Source organism: Melozone crissalis, unplaced genomic scaffold (genome assembly GCF_028551555.1).
Source record: "Melozone crissalis strain CALT ecotype California unplaced genomic scaffold, PUWL_Pcris_2 ptg000014l_1, whole genome shotgun sequence".
Taxonomy (NCBI): domain Eukaryota; kingdom Metazoa; phylum Chordata; class Aves; order Passeriformes; family Passerellidae; genus Melozone; species Melozone crissalis.
The window spans coordinates 174,588-194,820 of NW_026535792.1; the positions used below are offsets into that span (position 1 = coordinate 174,588).

At 44.5% G+C, this 20,233-nt stretch overlaps 1 protein-coding gene across 1 annotated transcript in view; it reads left to right on the plus strand.

The window, feature by feature from the left end:
* Positions 1-8,189: 8,189 nt before the first annotated feature.
* MAP1A (microtubule associated protein 1A) overlaps positions 8,190-20,233 on the plus strand; it is a 45,453-nt gene continuing 33,409 nt past the window's right edge. The window contains exons 1-2 of the mRNA XM_054273055.1: positions 8,190-8,328; positions 12,802-12,903. Of these exons, the coding sequence (XP_054129030.1) occupies positions 8,190-8,328; positions 12,802-12,903 (241 nt within the window). The remainder of the gene's footprint in view (positions 8,329-12,801; positions 12,904-20,233) is intronic.

Sequence of the window (20,233 nt, forward strand, 5' to 3'; positions counted from 1 at the left end):
CCGCCCGCCCGGCCTCGCCGCCAGGCCTCAGGGACACAAAGAGCTTCGCGCCTTCCGCCCGCGGAGCTCGCTCCAGGGCGAACGCATCGACCTCTCGCGCATGGCGGGCGGGGGCGGCGGAGGTCCGGACCGGGTGCCGGGTTCGGGCCGGGTAGTGCCCGCACGGTGCCCTCACGATCCCCTTTCTTCTCAGGTACAAAGCAGCCCCGTGCTCGGGCTCCCGCATGGACCGAGCATCGCGTTGCCCGAACAGCCACCATCGGGTATGTCCTTTCTTGAATATCACGGGAGAGTGAAATCCTATTCATTTCCTTGTGTTTATATGACTAAACGGTTATCGAAGAAGCCTTGCGCATAATTATGACTGTATTGTTGTCTTTCCAGCATTCACCTTCTTGCCTAATAAACAGTGCCTAATAAACAATTCCTTTCAAATTCTTGAAAATTTTGATAACAAATCCTCAGACAAATTAGCTTTGTATCTGGAAGACAAGGAGATGAGTTACCAGCCTACACAGATCGCTAAAGACTGTGGGATTGATGGGGGTGGCACGGTCGGGATGGACGGAGACCAGACATCTCTGCAGCCAGGTCTGGAACTTGCAGTTTATTGCAAAGGGCCTGGGTGCAGGGCCCTGCTGGGATTTGGGGTTTATTGCAAAGGGCCTGGGTGCAGGGCCCTGCTGGGATTTGGGGTTTATTCCACAGGGCCTGGGTGCAGGGCCCCGCTGGGAGCCGCAGCCACAGCTCGGAGCAGGCCCCAGAGAAAAGAAGAGGAAAGCGTAAGAGACTCAAAGAAGGTAAGAGAGTAAAAGGCAAGAGCTAAGAAACAGGAAGCAAGAGTAAGAGCTAAGAGCATAGAGCATAGAAAAGTAAGTTCCCGTTACAATACAATAAATCATCTTCTGTGTTAAATATTGTAATTCTCACTAACCAATCTAGTACAAGATACAAATCTATAGCATTTCCATACAACTTATAAGAATCACTACATTACCATACTGTGCTACATTTTAAACCCTAAAAACTCCTCTTTAGACCCCTTCTGCCAAGCTGGCTGAGTCTGCTCAGACCCTTAGACCTGCCTGCAGGCAGAGAGTGTTGCTTCATCAAAAGAGGATTACCTTCAGCCAGGTTTTCTTGTTCAGTAACTAAGGGATCTCAAAACTTGCTTTCATTTCAATCTCGCTTATATTTTCTATATTCTCAAAATCTTTTGCCAAGCAATAATATTTGTAAGGCTTTCCTGTTTCATCTTCCCCAACAAAAGACAAGGTGCCTGCAGTTGATCTGATACCTTGTGTCAGAACAACGGGACATAAGCGGCAGAGTAACAACTTTACTATAGTAAGTTGTATCCATATGGGACTCTCATAGGCAAACTAGGGAAGCATAGAGGTGGAAGTTTCAATAAGGTAAGGAAAAAACTTGTTTGGTATTCATCCTCAGAAAGTAATAATCCTCAGTTCAAAACAAGTACATTTAAGTGAAGGTTCAAACATTAGCGTGCTGTTCCTAGTCACTTTTTTCTTTAATCACTTTGGTCACAAAATAAGTACACTTATTAATCCACAAGCAATCTGAAATTGAGAGGTTCTAGAAGTATTAGAAGGAAGTTTTTTTAAAATGGTCTGGAAAATGGACAAAGTACAATGCAGGTAAGAACAATTTTATATAAAATTAAATAACTGCACAAATTCAGGAGGGGGCTGCTGGGCTGTATGGTTTTTCTGCAAAATAAAGCAATGGGGACTGTAGTGCCTCACAAAGCGAGTCAGTGTCATTCTGCTGCCCCAAAAAAAAAAAAAAAAGGAGCAAACAGCATTATACTTGTGTGTCGTATGCAGACCTTAGATGCATGAAGTAATTCTTTTACTCTCCACTGGCATGGCCTAAGCTAAGCCCTGCATCTAGTGAGAAGACGGCAAAAGAGCTGGCTATCATAATATTCTCCAGATAGAAAAAAAGTTGATTGCAAATAATTTGTTTCTTAATATTCACAGTTTAGAATACAACTGAATTTGCTTTCATGAACTGCAATTAGGTGTAAATTAAAGACTAAACAGAAATAAGCAAAAATATTTGAAAAGTAAGCCTAAAGAAGTTCTAAAATTTATGCCATTTCTAACATTTAAGTTGGGATTTTTTTTAAGTAAAACAAATGGGTATAGTTGATCTTGGTCTGAAATGGGAAGTTGAACTACATTATCTCCAGAATCTCCTTCCAGTCGTTTTTTTGCAATTCAGTACTTTTATATGAACCAGAATAGGACAAAATTGAAAACTCAATCCAGATGGACAAATTTGTAAATGCCAAATCTGTGTGTGTTTTAAAGCTGACTGGCCATTATTTGTGTCAAATTTGTAATCCCACTTTTCCCAGCTTTATTATGCTATGAAAATAAATGCTCTGCTTTGTTTATAATATACATGTCTTCATTTAAGTATTTTTCCTCAGCAGATAGCCTTTTATCTGAGTCTAATTATAAACTAGGAACAGGGCATGACTACCTTTGTCTAAGAAAGAATAAAAGAGCAAAATGAATCTTTGCTTCCTTTTGCTTCAAACAAAACATGTCCAACATCAGAGTTCCAATGAATGAAAGTATGGTGACTGTCTGATTTTTCATATTTGGAGGATTTTTCCAAATTTCTTGTATCTTACAGAATTTGCAATAGCACGCTGAGGCTGTAACTGATTTTCATCCAAAAGCTCCTTTCCAATGCAAACCACTAACTATGGGAGCCAATAAGCAGGACTGGTACTCCTCATTCTCATTTCTTGCACTTCGAATCTGGTTCTCCATGTCCCAATGCAGTCCCAAGCCTCATCTTCAAAACTGGACAGTGTTCCTAGAAAAAGGACCAAATTCCAGATCCTGATTTCAAATGAGAATTAGTTACAACAAACGAAGATACTCAGCAAGATAGCTAAGCTTGCTAAAAGACTAAGGATGCTACTTGTATTTGCAAAACTAGCTTTATGTTTTGTGCTGTGTATTGCAATTATTGTGATGCAGACGCATTTGAAAGCTACCCGGCCAATTTCCGTACGCACTGTTCTCTGCGCCATGACTTTGGGAACAAACAGTGCCTGGCATTGACCGCTCTCGTGGGCCATGAGTCCGGCCCGCCGAGCCAGCACGAGCCGCCGGCAGGACACCCACGTCCCCGAGGGGAGCTGAAGCGACCGCCGCCTTCCACAGTCGCTCCCGGACTGCGCGGAGCTGCGCGGAGCTCCTCGGAGCGTCCCGTCCCGTCCCGCTCCGCCGGGGCGCCCCGAGCGCCGCGGCCGGGGCTGCCCAGACGGGGCCTGCGGGGCCCCAGCGCTCCCGGGCCCCGCCGTAGGGCTGCTCGCTCTCCCTACGGCACTCCGCGGAGCAACAGAACTCGGGTGATGAACACGGCGGCAGCCAGACCCGGGCCGCTCCCTTTAGCTGCTGCGGGCCGACGAACAAGACTGACGCTGCACCGCTGACATCGGGAGGGCGCCGCGGGCGGGACCGGCCCGCGGCCCGCCTCCCGCCCCTGTACCGCTCCGCCCCGGGCACCGCCTTCCGCCCCGCCCCGCCCTCCGCCCCGCCCCGGGCACCGCCCTCCGCTCCGCCCCGGCACCGCCCTCCGCTCCGCCCCTGCACCGCACCGCCCCGGGCACCGCCCTCCGCTCCGCCCTGGCACTGCCCTCCGCTCCGCCCCGCACCGCACCGCCCCGGCATCGCCCTCCGCTCTGCCCCGGGCACCGCCCTCCGCTCCGCCCCGGCACCGCCCCGCACCGCACCGCCCCGGGCACCGCCCTCCGCTCCGCCCCGCACCGCACCGCCCCGGCATCGCCCTCCGCTCTGCCCCGGGCACCGCCCTCCGCTCCGCCCCGGCACCGCCCCGCCCCGCCCTCCGCTCCGCCCCTGTACCGCCACGGGCACCACCCACCGCTCCTGTACCGCCCCGCACCGCCCCGGGCACCGCCCCTGTACCGCCCCGGGCACCGCCCCTGTACCGCCCCGGGCACCGCCCCTGTACCGCCCCGGGCACTGCCCCGCTCCGCCCCGGGCACCGCCCCTGTGCCGCCCTGGGCGTGGTCCTGCCCCCTCCGGCAACGGCTCTTACCGGTAACGCAAGGTATGCGTGTCCTTAATCTGTCGAAGGCTGCCCACACGAAAGCGTTCACCACATAAATGCCACAAGAGAACGCTCAGATATTCCATCATGCCAGACGGGGCTGCGGTTGTCAGACCAAATTAACTTCGCAAGCGTTCGCTTTATTTACATGCACATCACTTTCTCTGAACACTAGCAACCTAGTCAATTGCACAAAATGCACCACGAAATACTGCAATTAAGTTATTTCATTACAAGCTGGGATCGTGCAGTTTGTCTGCACTTTCTTCTGGAGAAATGTTGAAATGAGTGCTTGACTTAACTGAGCAGGAGAAGTTGTGAAAACATGCACAATTATGGTGGAAAGTGTGGCATCATCATTTCTTTGCAGTGTTCAGTAAGGCTGCAGGCAACTTACATGGACAGTTTAGTCTGCAAAAAATGTCAGTAATATTCGATTTTTTAGACTTGTACTTTGCCTGACCATTTCAGCTGTATTATTTTGACTTTAGTTATGTGGAAAGATGAAACAAAGAGGTACAGATTCTCGCCACTTTGTATTCAATATTTAATTGATTAAAAATCACCTTGGCATCAAAGAAGGACTGCCATAAAAGTACAAATTAGTACCTTTCAATGCCTGATAAACATGTCTTTTAATTCCAAAGCTGAGTCACTTGATGCGAAGACTATACTTGATAATTTCATCGGCCCTTATATCCTGGCCTTGATCAGAGCTTTGTTCCAAATTGCACAGGAGATAGTATCTTGCCACACTTTCTGTAAGACAAAAATGGGAGGATAGGAGTAGTACTCTGATTACCCATGGGATTAAACAGAAGCAAAAATGTGGTTTGGTCAAACTGAAAGGCTTAGCCCTCTGTTTCTCCATCTTACAACACATTCTGGAAGTGTCAGTATAAACAACCATAAGACTCCATCTGTATATAAAAGCATTATCAATGCTGGTTTCTTGTGCTCCATGTAGGGATGGCTGTGTTCACCACAGGAGAGATCAAGACCTGAACAAAGTCTCTTTAGGTAGTCACTCAATTTTTCTCTGCTTCTTAGAAATGTCACAGCCAAAATGATACTATATTTCACCACCGTTAAAGGCATTATCCTCACTTGGGTACTGTCACAGGTCTCTGATTCCCTGAAGTATTTTTATTCACTTGGAAATTTTTAGCTGGCAAGCACAGGAAGTAATCCTTCCAGGCTGAAGGACTGAGGAATTGAAATAGTGTAGATTGTTCTTCTCACAGTATTATGAAAATCCTTTTTGCACTATTTTGATCCTACTTTCTAAATCTCCTTTTATAAAGGTCATTTACCTGTGACTCGTTGTCCTTCTGTTTGAAGTAATCCTTTAGTCTGCTTTTGCCACTCTCCTTCTGTGGTGTTTGTCAGGACCTCTAATATCTGCATTCAGCACAGTCAGCTTTTGATTTTCATGGCGGTGCCAGCTACTGCTGCAGTGCATGAAAGCAGAAGGTTACACCATAATTTCTATACAGTTCTATTATATGGTTCTGGAGTGTGAATTTACAGGGGAAAGGAGGAACTCAGTAAATTGGAAATACCCAATTTCACTGTCTCATGCAGTGCACACACACTTAGGACACAAGCCTTTTCTACTGCAATTCTACCATGACCACAGATATCTCTGATTCACATTAGAAAGCAACAGAAATACCATCATTCTATTAATTGATGGTACAGTAGAAGAATGCAAATGGATCACATTTGCAGAATTAGTGTTTTAATTGTAAAGTCTTCCCCAAATAGTCTCTGTTTGGATATTCTTTCTAAGCTTCCACTCCAGTTTGCATGTCTCCTGTTTCATTTCTCCTTGGCAGAAGGCCAGCTGGAAGAGCATCTCTGCACTGCAGTGAAAAGCTGCAGCTCTGGAAAGCTACCATGTCAAAAACAAGCAGCAAGTACTAAGACTGAATCACCAGAAAACAGAAGGTACTTCTATCAGCTGGTATGAAAATATCTGAATATTTTTCACCTTCATGTGTTGTTGTCATGTTTTCCCTCCATGATCTACAATCCTACTTTCATGATAGAATTCAATGTACTAGCACTAGAATTTATTTTCAGGTTTACTATTTTATTCACTTATTTACCTGTTCAGTGCAGTCCTCTAAAACTAAATTATTGCTGCCATGCAGGTTACAACACACAGAAATGAATGAAACCCTTGTGATAAAGTAATTCTCCCTCTTTATAAGGTTTAGTTCATAAAATTCATAATCTGTGGTGTCACCATAGTTTAATGTGAAAAAGACCTATTGCATCATCTCCTAATTTATCTAAAACCTTTTGATTTAAGATTTTAATTTGAGAAAACTCCATAAGCTAGTAACATCATCTGTAGCCTGCAGACATAATTGTTTTATATTTGTCTCCCTTTCTGTGGTTGGTTTCTTTTCCTGACTATCTTTTGTCAGAGTCCTGTGACACTATAGGTTCATATATGATTGCCAAAGGGCCAACTTTCTGAACCTTATGAGGTTTCAACTGCAGTCTTGGTGGGCACAAAAGAATGAAAGAGAGCAGGATGCTGACTTCTCTGCCCATCAATTTTATAAACTATAGCTCACCTGTGGAAATCCTGTGCACTGCAGGGCAGAACCTGACACTGGTTTAGGAAACACTGCATATTATTGCTGACTTGTGTCATTTAATAATCGCTGGGTCGCTTTTCTAGACAAGGACATCAACACAGGGTGGTTCTTCCTTTTTTGTCAGGAAAGATACGAATTTTTCTACCTGAAACTACTTTTTGGTGGCTCTCCCTTCAGCCTGTAGAAGTCTCATACATTGGGGTTGCTCAGTTTTTGCACATAACACGAGAGGATCACCAGGGTTAGAAGAGACCTTCAAGATCACCCAGTCCAACCATCCACCCAGCACTACCACTGTAACCCCTAAACCACATCGTGCAGATACAGATCCAGATACCTCTTGAACACCACCAGGGTGGTTACTCCACCACTTCCCTGGGCAACCTGTTCCCATGCCTGGCCACTCTGACAGTGGAAACACTTTTTCTAATATCTAATCCAGATCTCTTATGTCTCAGCTTAAGGCCATCTGCATTGAACTTCTTTTCAGCAGTGGCTGGCCAGACCTGTGAGCAACAAGGACTTGTGCCCAAAGATATGGCCTCTCTGGCCACCCCAGATAGCGAGAACTCCTGCATACACCATGGCCTGCCAGTACAGTCATGGACAGCTCACGTCAGCTTTGCACTGGCAGCTAGCAAAGCTCAGATTGTTCTTGTAGCTCATGGGTCTGGAATCTGGGAAATCCCATTATTTATCCTTGGAGATACACTTGCTTTTAATTGAACAGGTTCTTCTTAGAAGGAAGAACCACCAGGAAGGGACCTGCTCATGGCCAAGCAATGGAGAAGAGATAAGGAAGGTGAATGATAATACCAAGCCTTTAGTCTTTAGAACTGCTGTCTTCTATGGCTTTATTGCAAGTATTGGAACAACTCAACACCAAGCATTTAAAAATCTCCGTGGATTTCTGTATTTAAGTGACTAAATTCTAAACTAAACTACAAGCCAACACCCCTTCGCCCTTGATTTGTTCTTTCAAAGGTCTGAGCCCCGCTCACGGTTTTGAGCATCCGAGCCGGTCGCTGTACCGCTCTGTCCATCGTGACGGAAGGAACTAAGAGCCCGCGCCGTAGCGCCGGCGAGAGCTCACCGGCAATCGCCGCGCCGGCACGACCTGCCTTGGGCAGGCAGTGCGGGTGCAGCAGGTCCGGGTCGAGACAGCGGCAGCAGCCGGGACAGCGGCAGCAGCCGGGACAGCGGCAGCAGCAGGCTCCCGCAGCCGGGGCAGCCGGGGCAGCCGGGGCCGAGCGGGGCCGAGCGGGGCCGAGCGGGGCCGAAGGGGACAGCCCCAGGGCGGGGCGGGGCGCGAGCTGAGGCGGGGCCCGGAGGGGCAGGCCATGCCCCCTCCCGCAGTAGTGCAGGACCACGTGCCAGCTCGGCCAATCAGCGGGGGATTCGGGGCGCTTTAAGAGCCGCGCGCCAGTGACCGCGCGCTGCAGCAGCGGCCGCGGCGTTGCCATGGAGACGGCGGCGGGGCCGGTCGCCATGGTCACGGCGGCGCCGCCGCCGGGCGGTGGGCGGCACGCGCTGCTGGCCGTGATCGGGGAGATCGGCACGGAGCCGGAGCGGGGCGCGCTGCGCGGCGCGCTGGAGCGCGGTGAGCACTGCGAGCGCTGCGGCTGCGGCGGGGCCGGGCCGGGGCCGGGGCCGGGGCCGGGGCCGGGGCCGGGCGGACGCCATCCCTGCCCCCAGGTCCGCGCAACTGCGCGCCTGCCGCGTCGTCCTCTGCCGCCGCCCGGGACGAGGCGGAGCTGCCGGTGCCCTCCCCGCCCTGCGGCACTGCCGTCTGGCCGCAGGGCTTCATCCGACTCCTCCCGGAGGGACGGCGGCGCAGGCCCGCGGGCGGTGGCTGCGGGGAGGGTCGCGGCGCTGTCGGGACCGCGGGCGGGGCCGAGGCTGGAGCTGTGTGAGCGGCCCGGGCGGAGGGCGAGGCCGGGCGGGGCTCGCATCCCCGGCGCACTGCGGGGCCGGTCTCTGCGGCGTCAGGCGGCATTCCGTTCTTTTTCTCCCCTGATCATTGCTTTATATGCATTAGCGACTTGTAACTAACGCAGTTTTCGAACGTCTTAAAGCTTAAAGACATTTCATGGTTCTCTTCCCCTCAGTCTTTATTTTATTAGTGCTTTGGAAGATTGCATCTTATTTCCATCTTACCCCAAAATTCTGTCTTGTTGGAGGAATTGTCTTGCTGCAGTGTTCACTGTGGTCCCAGGGACGGCTGTGGACAGGGTCCCTTGTGGTATGGCCTCTCCCTGTCTATAGAGCAGCTGCATGGACCAGGGTGACACACAGTGAACTGCTTCAGGAATTACACAATTCAGGACAGGTCTGCCATAACATTTTTCTCCTCTGTTATCAATACTTTAGTAAAATCCAGAGGTCTTGGCAATGAATTAGTCTTTGTATATTAGACACAGTGTTGTTTAGAAGTAAGGGGGAAGAACGTGCTGAATGACGGTTCTTCCCTTGGGGCAGTTTCTGATAGTTTCTGACCAAAAGACAAAGGAGAGCTGATCAACCACATCAGGACCTTAAGGGAACCTTTGTTCTAATAAGCAGCTAGTACACCTTTGAGAAATAAAGTAACAGCTTTCTGACTCACCTTCACTCTTCCCCTCAGCTCCCCAATTCCAAGGCACTTTAGTTTGAAATAACAGTCATAACTATTGGACAAACTGTGTTATTCAGAGACAATTCTGTGACTGTTTTCTTCCCAAGCATCAGCATTACTGCAGAACAGATGGATAGTGCAATTTAAGAAAAGGGTGGCTGTAAAAATGTCAAATATTGTCCAATTTCTTCACTTCCTGATTCACTTTTCCAGCTATCTCTGTTGGCAGGCCCCTTTGTTCATGAGGAATATTTCATTCCCTTTTTCAAGGGATGGCTTCAGGAGCGGTAGATCTGATTATGACCATCTGGCCTCTGAAAGACCTTCTTTGAAGGGGCCCTTCTTGCTTCCTGCCCAGCAGGATGGTCATCTTCACTTGGCACTTCACTGAACTGGTGTGCCAACCTACATCCTTATCCGTTGTCTGAATCTTTGAAATGGTGACAGATCAGACTGGGAACTAAAGGATTTCACTCTAATTCTGCAGTCACATGCCAGAGAATTCCCATTGCAGAGGAAAAACCTGCTGTTTGACACATAAATTGTAACTGCCACAGTAGAAATAAGTTCTGCAGTTGGCCTTGTCTGACTAGAAACCTGCTGAAATTCTGCCAAATGTAAGCACTTCCTTCATTTGCATCGGAGGGAGCCATTTCAGCGCTATTAGTAAGTTACTGGCAGTAGAAGTGAATCACTCAGAGCTGGAAACCTGGATTTCAGTCTTTCCTCTTACATGGAATAGCACCTCCAGCAAGTTAGAGCTTTCCCCACTGTGAAATGGGAGAATGACCTCTAGTTAAAATGGACCAATATTTGCAAATTGAAAGATATGAAAAATGAGAATAGTTAAAATGACAGCAATCTTGAGACCTGTCAATAGTCAGCATATTATGATGTTGTAGAGAGCTGGACTCTTGATTGAGGGAGTTCAAGCAACGTGGAAATGATGATTCCTACCGAAGTGTTAGCTGCTGTAGAGGGCTCATGTGAAGGTAGACCAGGCTGCTGAGCAGTGCATATAAAATGGATGAAAAAGCCAGGGTTTGTTTTGTGTCTGTTCTGTTTGCCATGGCACCCTGTCTGCATAAAAAAAAAAAAAAAAAAAAAAAAAACAACAACAAAAACAAAAAAAAACAAAAAAACAAAGCAAAAAAAAAAAAACCACAAAAAACAAGCAAAGAACAAAATCAACAAAAACCCAACCAAAAAAAGCCACAAACAAAGATGTTTTTTTTCAGTTCTACAGGGCATTATAGGAACCTGCTCGTTTCCAGGTGTAGAGCTTTGTAGGCTGTGACATTGTGAATCTGTGGGGTATCTGAACAACATTTTTCCCAAAATACTGTCTAATAAATACTAGTTTTATTTTTCTGTTACTGTGTTACTTTTGTCCAATTTTGAAACAATATCCAGAAGACTAGATCTGGTATTGGGGAGAAAGGCCAAATCTTTTAAGCAAATTACCTCAGCAGGAAATAAAACATTCACAAGGGCATAAAGAATGAGATTGAAAACTGATGAGTCACATGGTCCCTTATCTGGGCTTTGCATTTGCAAAGACCTGGAATATTTACCCTTATTGTGATATAGTCTGCACTCTCATGGTAGAGGATTCTAATCAGCAAGGCTCATGTGCCATGGAGTGATAAAGTGAAATTGTGACAAATTTATAGAGATTATAGGTAAATTCAGACTACCTGTAGGAAAGAAAATGTTGAATAAATTGTTGCAAGTATGAGAACAAGTGAGATAATTCCACTCTTCCCTTTCGTGCTCTGAAAGAGCACCTCTTCCTTCTGCAATCTAGAGGATGTAGCAGTGCCTCAAATAGCACTTACTGCTGCAGTAGGACACAATGACCATGACACAGCAGCTAGTCAGCAGGATTTGCCCTGCGGAGTGCCACCTTGTTCCTGTCCGGGCCAGAATGCTCATGAGTACTGCATTAAGTTTCTCTTACACTGGACATTTGGTTAAACAATTATGCTCTCTTGGAGTGTAGGATAGGAAAACACTTTGTCCATCTTCTTGCTCTATGTGTTTTGTTTATTTGTATCCCATGTCCAAATTGAAAGGGTCAGTGCTGGAAAGTTGTTTGGTTTTCTGGCTTTTTTTTTTTTTCCCTGAAGGTCAGATGATTTAATGAGGAGGTTTTTGTGCAGTCTGAAGTGAATACTGTCGGTAAATAAGCATAATAAATAAGCTTTGTTACTCTGCCGCGTCAGCTGTCACCAGAAAAAGAAACTAAGCTCAAAGTTTTTTTAGCTGCTGTAGATTCTACAGGCCTTGAGACTGCTGACCTGTGTGATGCAATGCCTACCGTGTCTTGGTATGTGTAGAAAGCTGGAGTGTGTATCCTTGAGGATCCTCTCCCACCAGTGGCCAGCAAAAGCTGTTGCACAACATGGAGAGCTAGAACTGCAGTAAATGGGAATGATATCTCCATGGAAAATTAACGTGGTTACTTTGAAAGAAAGTAGATAATAGAGGCAATAAAACTTTGTATTTTATGCAAGAGAGATGGTGAAAGAACTCTTAGTGAGGACTGCATAAATAAATACTGGAGCTGAAATTCTTGTTTCAGTTAACCTTAGAAGTCTGTGGCATTGGCCTTCAACGTCTGAACATCAGCAGGCATCAGCACCAGATGCTGGAGTAGGGATTCGTAGTGATATCCTGCTTTTGTTCATTGTGGCACAGTGTAGAAGAGTCACACCATCCAGGAAAGGTTGCTCCCTTCTGGGGTGTGAAAATCTGTGGTCTGTAGTGTTTGGTGTCCTCCAGAATGTGCAGCTGCTCACACTGAGGTCTGAAGGTGACTTCCCCAGTGTGGCTTGGTGCCACTTGCTGTGGGAGCAGAAGCATCTTCCTGCTGTGATATGAAGGCATCTAGCTGGCAGAGGTTATAAAGATTAAAGAACAGACTCAAATGGTCTCAGTGGGATCAGGGTCTTTGAAGGAGTGATTGGGCAGTGCGAGCTGGAGGAGTGGGAGGCTTTTGTGGCTTGGAGGATGCACAGGCTGTAAGGGCAAAGGAGCTGATGTCTCTGGGCTTTTCAGTAGCAGAACGATGCAGCAGCCCATCTCTGCCGGTGACCAGAGCTGGAGAGTGCAGATGTAAAACTAACATCATGTATTTGTTTGGTTAAGCGGTAGTGTAATTCATTCGGCCTCATCTCTTGTTGGTTTCCCTTGCATGAAGTCCAAGTTGAATGGAGACTTGCTCACTGCATGTCCTTCATGGAACACTTCATTTCTTCAGGAAGAAATGTCTTATGCAAGGTAAGTATCTTATGGTCCTCTGCTTCTGAAGACCTTTTCCATCCTAAGGATGCTCATTCCAGTAGAGCATCCCTGGTCTTTGTGTGTCCTGCTCACCTTTCTTTCTCCACTTGTGTTTCTGGAGTAGATGTAATGACAATGACAGCTTACTTTTTCCTTTTTTTTTTTTTTAAACAGGAATTCGTTCCTGGAACATTAATCCTCTGTACTGTGATCTGAATCATCAACTGCAGCTCTTTGTAAATCGACATCTGGCTCAGTTTTCTTCTGAAGTCAAAGGTCAGCTTTTTGGTTTATATGCATTAACTTCTAACTCTTGTTTTGAGTCTGGGAAAAAAAAAACAAAAACAACAACAAAGAATAAAACTGATTGTGATTCAATTAGCAATTTGTTTGCCCAGGATTCTGCGGGGCTGAATGCGAAAGATAAACAATCTTAACAGTGTGTTGGATGCAATTAATTTACCTTAAAATTACAGACCTTACTACTGAGAATAGAGTTGAATAGAAAAGTGTGCAGCTTTAATGCCTATTAAACTAGTTAGAAGTTAGAATCTATCTATCTATCTATCTATCTATCTATCTATCTATCTATCTTTCTGTATCTTATTCAGATGGCACAAAGTAGTTTACTTCGTAAGCTATTTATTATCAGCCCCTTCCTCTGAGGTTTTAAAATATGTTTTCATATGCACAAAAGGTGTTGCAAGTAGTGTGTAAGAGTAGCCAAATGACCTTTTGGATTTGTCTTTTTGAAGCTCCCTTTCCTGAGAAAAATGAATAAGAGCATTATAAAAATGCTTAGCTTGTGAAAAGCTTAAACTCTGTTTATAATACTTTTATGTAACATATGTGAAGTTACTATAAGAAGCACAGATGACACTTGCAAAACCTGGTTTATATAAGACCATCTTATAGTTCACTGTATGTTTTACACTCTTGTCAAAGCTTCTGAATTTTTTCCACTGGGGAAACTGTTCTCCTAATGAACAGCTGTGAAGGAAAGTACCTGGACTATTCCCAAATGTGCTACTGACTGAGAGGTCTTACCTTCTCCGTGACTTTTTAACATGGAGATGGAATTTCTCTCTCCTTGCAAGTTGGTGTGTGCATGTGTGTACACTTACGGGATTAAAAAAAACCAAGTGTGTGAAACATATAATTTGAAACACTCAGCAGATCTGTCTCAATTTGAAGTCGCTGTAACAGGGCCTATAGTATAAATAGACTAGAGCACTAATAAATTACCATGAGTATAACATTTGCCCAAGAATTCTTCTAAGTCAGAGTTGAAACATCTGGATTAATGTTAGCAAAATGTTTCCTACTCACTTCCCCGGTGTAGTCCCCGAGGAGCAAGGGGTGATGAACGTGCCCTAGCTTTGTTCCTGAGGAGCAAAAGATGATGACTGTGTTGGCAGTCTATGAAGAGGTTTCTGTGGTGGATCTGGGGAACAGCAAGTCTGTTAACCAACTGTCAGACTTACTGAGCAAAACAGCAACTAAAATATAAGGCAGGATTAGTGTCTATCTTGGAAGACTCACCATTGGTTCTGCAAAGGGATGTTCTGCTTTTCAAATGTCTTGTAGTTCTTCAAAGAGATCAGCAAACATGTAGATGAGTGATTTAGTCCACCAAGCAAAAATATTTGGGGAATCTAAGTCTATGAAGTCTGTTTAAGAAAGCCTTAATGGCTTGGCCGCAGAATTAGGGGCCAGGCTTTGGTAAGCAGAAGTTACTGACAGAAGGATGGGTAAACAGAAGCTTTTTTTGATATGCACTGTGTATAGAGACTTGGTCCTGAACTGAAAGCTTGAAGCTTAACCTGGTGTTAGTCATGCTGCCCTCTTCTTTAAAGCTTTATTTACACACCTACAGAATTTCCTGTGGGACTATACATTCCAGCTAGCACCACATAGTGTCTGTTTCCTCTGGTACATTTCTGGGAAAGGAAAAGCGCAGCTGCCTCTCAGGTACTTAGCAGCAGAGATGTGAGAGATTCTGGTCTGGGGATCCTAGTAGGCATGGATTGACCTGAGGACCAGAGGTACAACTGTAGGGGCTCCTTGGTTTGTGGCAAGTGTGAGCATCTGGCACTCACAATTTCTCTAAGAAATCTCCCTGGCAGCCCTTAAGGCCAGAACAGCCAGACAGAGAAAGGCTTTGGGATTAGGGGGGTCTAGAAAGAAGCTTTGCCTCAAGTTAGATATTTGCACATTTCCTGTCTGGACCCATGTTTATTCAATAAGCATAGATCTTGAAATGCAGCAAGATGATCTGTCAGAGACAAAAGGAATGTGTGTGAGAATAATAGATACAATTTAAAATGTGTTAAGCAGCTATATGGGACTGTGGAAAATAATGACAGTCTGTACAGGAAGATTGTGTAGGAGATCGTGTATCTTGAATGCTGAAAAGCTAAATTGAGGAGTTATGCTAGTCCCAGGATTTACTTGATGGTGGTAGATCTGGAATGCAGACAGGTTTCTCTCAGCGACAGCAGTAAGCTATGGTTATGGCAAGGTTTGTGGGGAGGAAGTGGGAAAGACTGCTACAAGAGAAATTTCAGGTCACAACTGATAATACAATCTAGAAGAAACTCAAAATGTGAACTGTGAACAGTCTTGTCTGCATTCCTTATGTACTATCAGTTAATACCCTTTGGAATACAGCTGCAGTTTTAAATGCTCTTTTAGTTTTGCAGTTTCTGCTTGAGCAGCTATTTTTAACTGACTATTTTGATGGTAAAGAATCTTTATAATTTTAATTTATTTTTTAAACTTTTGCTGCAGCTTGCTGCAAATTCATTGCTATGTATCCTGTAACAGCCCTGTGAAGGTGTTGTTCATCACTATTCTCCAGATGAACATACATAAAACTAGAGCTCTTTTATTGCTGTTTGGCTTTATACTTTATTTACCCTCTTGTTCCTGCTGTGGGCAAAGGGAAGAGTGTACACAACTGATTTTGCTCCTAGCATTCGTGGCTTGGTGCTAGCTTCTCTGAGCAGATGGCTGTCCTAGAGCTCTCCTGAAATCTCTCCCAGCTAATGTTGTTTTGATTCCATGCTGCTGGAAAGATCTCAGTCTGACTTGTGTGGGGAACCTGTACCTTCACACTGGTCTGCTGAGTAGGATATCTGAAGGATAAAACTATTTTTTTCAGAGGTGCATTAATTGGAGAATATAATTCCCTTAAAGGCTGATGCTTGCAATCTGATTAGGGAGAAGTCAGCTGCAGCACAGCAGTTACTGTAAAGCCAAAGCAGTTGTTTGAGTTTCTCACTTGACAGATTTGTAGTAACCAGTAAATGTTTGACACCACTGGCAAGAAACAAAATATGGAGACTGGTAACACAATATGACTAAGTAAAGCAGTCTACCTGAATATTCCAAGACTTTCCTGTTTGCAATTTCTCACTTGGTTACAATAGCTATTTCCAACCTGTATTTGTAGGATGTCGATGCATAGTGATTGCAGCTGAAATTAAAATGTAACTGCAGTGTTCTCTGGGAATGGACATGGCACAGTTATCCCTCAGACAAGATTTTAGTCTGCTTAAAGATGATGAGGAACAAGTGAGTCTCAAATGCAGAACAATCCAGAAGAGAAAAGCTCATGGCAGAGCTCGTAATAGTAAATTGAGACTGGATGCATCTTATGCAAGTTGATTTGTTGTTGGGCTTTTGAGTTTTTTCCTCCCCACTGACTTGCTGGCTGTCCTCTGAGTACCACAGACAACGTGGCCCTTGCTGTAGGGGTAATCTCACAGCATGGAAGGCACAGCAAGAAATCAAGTGTGGGTATATTTGGAGATTCTGGAAGCTAGTAAATTGTCGGAAGGAAGGACAGTGTGACATGGGGAGAAAAAATGAACAGAAGTGTGCCCTCCTGTATGCTAAGAGCAGCCCCACATGTACTTCTGCACAGCTCTTCCTTTTGCATTAATATCCCCTAGGTCAATGTTTTCACTTGTGCAAGTGGTTAAATTTCTTCATGGAACTTGGAATGGCTTGGAGTGTCAGCTTGTGCCATATGCTTTTTCCAACTGCAATGCTTAGTTGGTCGTCAGTGGTGAGTCTCAAGTGCATGACAGTAAAAAAAGCTGCCTTGTTTATTCAAATTATAGCTTCTAGATAGTACGGAAGATAATTCTGTGTGTTCAAGCAAAAGCTGTTCTAGACAGGAGGCAAAAGACCAATTTGCTTGGTTAGCAATAGTTAGTGTAACTATATCTGTGATTCATACTGATAAATAAAGGGGCAAATGAAACTCGGCATTGTGAAGTTTCCCTGGCAGTTCATCTGCAGCCATTCTTGGTACTCTCCATAAGCTTTGCCTCCAGTCTGCTTTCCTCCTTTTCAGGTAGGCTACAGTGAGCAGCACAAGTCACAGTGTAGGCTTATATGACATGACTTGTAAAATAACAGTTGCACTACATCAATACAACCTTTGAGATTTTGACAAGCTTATTTGGTTTCTATTAAGAAGGAAGGTCATATTTTTTGTAAAGCCATGCTGATTGACATTAATTTAGTATTCTATTTGAATCTTTACTGCTGATGGGTTTTCCAGTCTCCTTGGATTTAAATGCCAGAGTAGTGGAGCTCATACTGGAAGCTGAGAGCTTCTTAGTCAATCTTAGATCTTGTACAAGAAATATTTTGCATAGGCTTGGTCTGAATGCTGCAGTCTCCCACCATTGTTACTGTTAAAAGTTCATTGTCTCTAAAATATATTTTAATTTCTTTCAACTACAGGAAAGAAATATTTACTGAATGTTTCTGGCTCTATTTGACCTTCAGAGCTTAGTTTTAAAATGAGATAGCATTAAAACATCTGCTAAAGTTGGTAAAAGCAGTGTTTTTATATATGGTCTTACATGGTTTTGCTTTTGTGCTGACACCTCCTCTGGACATTACACATCCTCAGAGTTCTCTTTTCTTCTAAGAAGCTGAACAGAATTTTCCCCTCAATACTCAGCAGAGGAGCTAACAGAACCAGAGCAGCTGTGAAAAATTGATTCCTTCATAGGAGTGATGCTTCCCATGAGAACATGGAAGATGGGCCTCATGTCGTGCATCTGATGCCAGTACACTGGTGCTGCCTTGGCAGGCCAGGGAGTTGTCAGCCTTCATCTCAGTTTGCTGCTGTATCTCAAACTGTTCCTTTGTTCCTACCAGTATTTTGAGGTTCTCACTGTGACACCCCAAAGGCTGTGCTGTGGAAATAAGAAACCAAAGCCCTGGTGAGCTGTTTTGAGCTTCAGCTCAGCACAGGTCCAGCAAACACCAGTTTCTTTTGTTTGTGCTGTTCTGCCCGAGCACTGTTACTGACTGAAGGGGCAGGGGGGAGCTAAAATTAATGTAAGTTTGGAAAGGTTTTTCTTGTGTTTTCTGCATTTTATCTCCACAGACAGTTAACTTTCCAATTTTGCGAGTTTCTTAGCTCAAAACTCCTAGAGTTGAAATTACCCCAATTGTGAATTAACTGGTTGCATTTCTAAAGTTAGAACTTGCCTTACTAAATTGTTACTCTTGCTTCTGAAACCAGATGCTGTGGCTAAATGTTGCTGGCAGTTCACGGAATTCAAATTGTTGAAACACATGTGGAGGCAAAAAATAACTGGGTTTATCCTGGACCAATCTTTGTTATCCTTCGAGGACAGAGGAGGGAGAGCACTGAGCTGAGCCACTCCTGCTGTGCTGTCATATAGGATATCCGAGGGGTCAGGATCTGTTTGAATGGACCTTGAGGGAAGATTAACCCTTGAATTTGATAGAAAAGGAAAATAATTATGAGATCTTTGGGAAAGGGTTGGGCCTTCCTTCAGGACACAATATAAAACAAGCATATTTTGGGGTTTTTTTCCTTTAGTACTTTGTGTCTTGGTAGGTGTGATTGGTTTTTTATTGCCTTTTAAAATTTACCTTTTCTTTGTTACATTTCAAAAAAGAAATGTTGAGCCTGGGCTGTGCTTATGGTAGTAGCTTGGAAATAACTCAACAGTTTTGATTTCTCGGGCCTTTTTTAAATGGCTTTGGTGGAATACATTCTGAATTGATTTGAAATGGTGGAGTTTGCTCCAGTGATGTTGGTCCTCATCTACAGAACTTTTTAGGATGGTCAAGGTGGATGACACCTAAATTTCTGATGGTTAAAAGAAAAAAAAGATCTCTGAACAACACAATAGGACAAGGACACATATTTCTTTCAGATGACCTGATCTCAGTGTTTCCTTCATATTTTTGTAAACTAAGGCCTATTCTGGATTTTGTCTGCCTTCACTTTGACAGTAGCTAATGTGGAAATTGACAGTGACTATTTACAATGTTATGTGCCTTCAGGTAAGTGAATGATTTGAGTTTGACTTAATCCTACTTCTTTGCCTCTGAAATTTTAGTGAGTACTAATGATTCTGTCGAAAAATCTGCAGTAGACAGACTTCTATAAAGAAAATTCTCCTGGCATCACTGTTATAAAGATGGCATTTGCTTGCATTTTTATTCCTATTTCATGGGGATGAATAATTCAAAGTGATCATTGATTTCCCTTCCTCCCCTCACCACATCCCTACCCCCTATTTGTTTTCCCTCTCTGGTTTCATCTGAACTAGATCTTTGCAGGAAAGCATGCGCTGCAGTGCTGATCTTATCATACAGGAGAGCATAAACCCAGGAGGGAATAGTGCCTGAAATGGATGTCCTGTTTGATCCATGTCTGAAGAATATTTGCATATTTCTCAAATTTTTCCTTTTTCTTAACTAAGCAGATTACAAGCAGAAAGTGTCTAGAAACCATTACATCCTAAACATGCACATAATTTACTAGCATTAGTTTGTAGGGACTAACATTTTATCTGTTTAAATTTAAAATATGCCTGAAAGAGCAATATCTGTTCTGTAATAACAGCATATGGTTATTTCTGTGGTGTCTTTGCATTTAGTAGCAACTAGATCCTGTCACTGTTAGTTTTTTCTAGAATTTTCAGCTTGTCTTCAAACCTGGATTCATTTTGAGAGAAGTCTTCAAACAATGCCTGTTAAAACTGCCTGAACCTGACAGGTAATGGGTTCTACCGCCTCACAAAATGTGTCACAGCTGTTTTGTATTGCTTACGTAAAAATGTCCGCATGTCTACATCTTGGTTTCCAATTCTAAATGTTATACAAAAAAAATGAAGCACCTCTGGTGGTTTTATGAACCTGTGGTATGGGTGAATAAAAAATATGCCTCTTTTTAGGCAAGTCATGTCTAGTCAACGTCACAGCCATGTAAACATGGAATTATATACAGAGTGTTGTCAACCTTCCCAACTGTATGTTGTCTTGGCAATTTTACTTGTGCCACTGCCAGTCCTAAATTCCACTCTGCCCTCTCCACAGCCTTCCTTTTGGTTTCTCTGCCAGCCTTAGCTCCTGCCTGCCATTTGCAGCACCTACATTCTGATGCCTGATGCCTGTTGCCTCTCTCTTAAGATCCTGCTGTGATTTTTTTGTCAGAGCTGTCCTACCTTGTCTGTAGAGCATTGCAGCATTTGCTACCCAAACAACAGGCAGGGCACCTGCTGTTATTGGCACCTCTGGAATGCCACTGCTCTCCACAGGG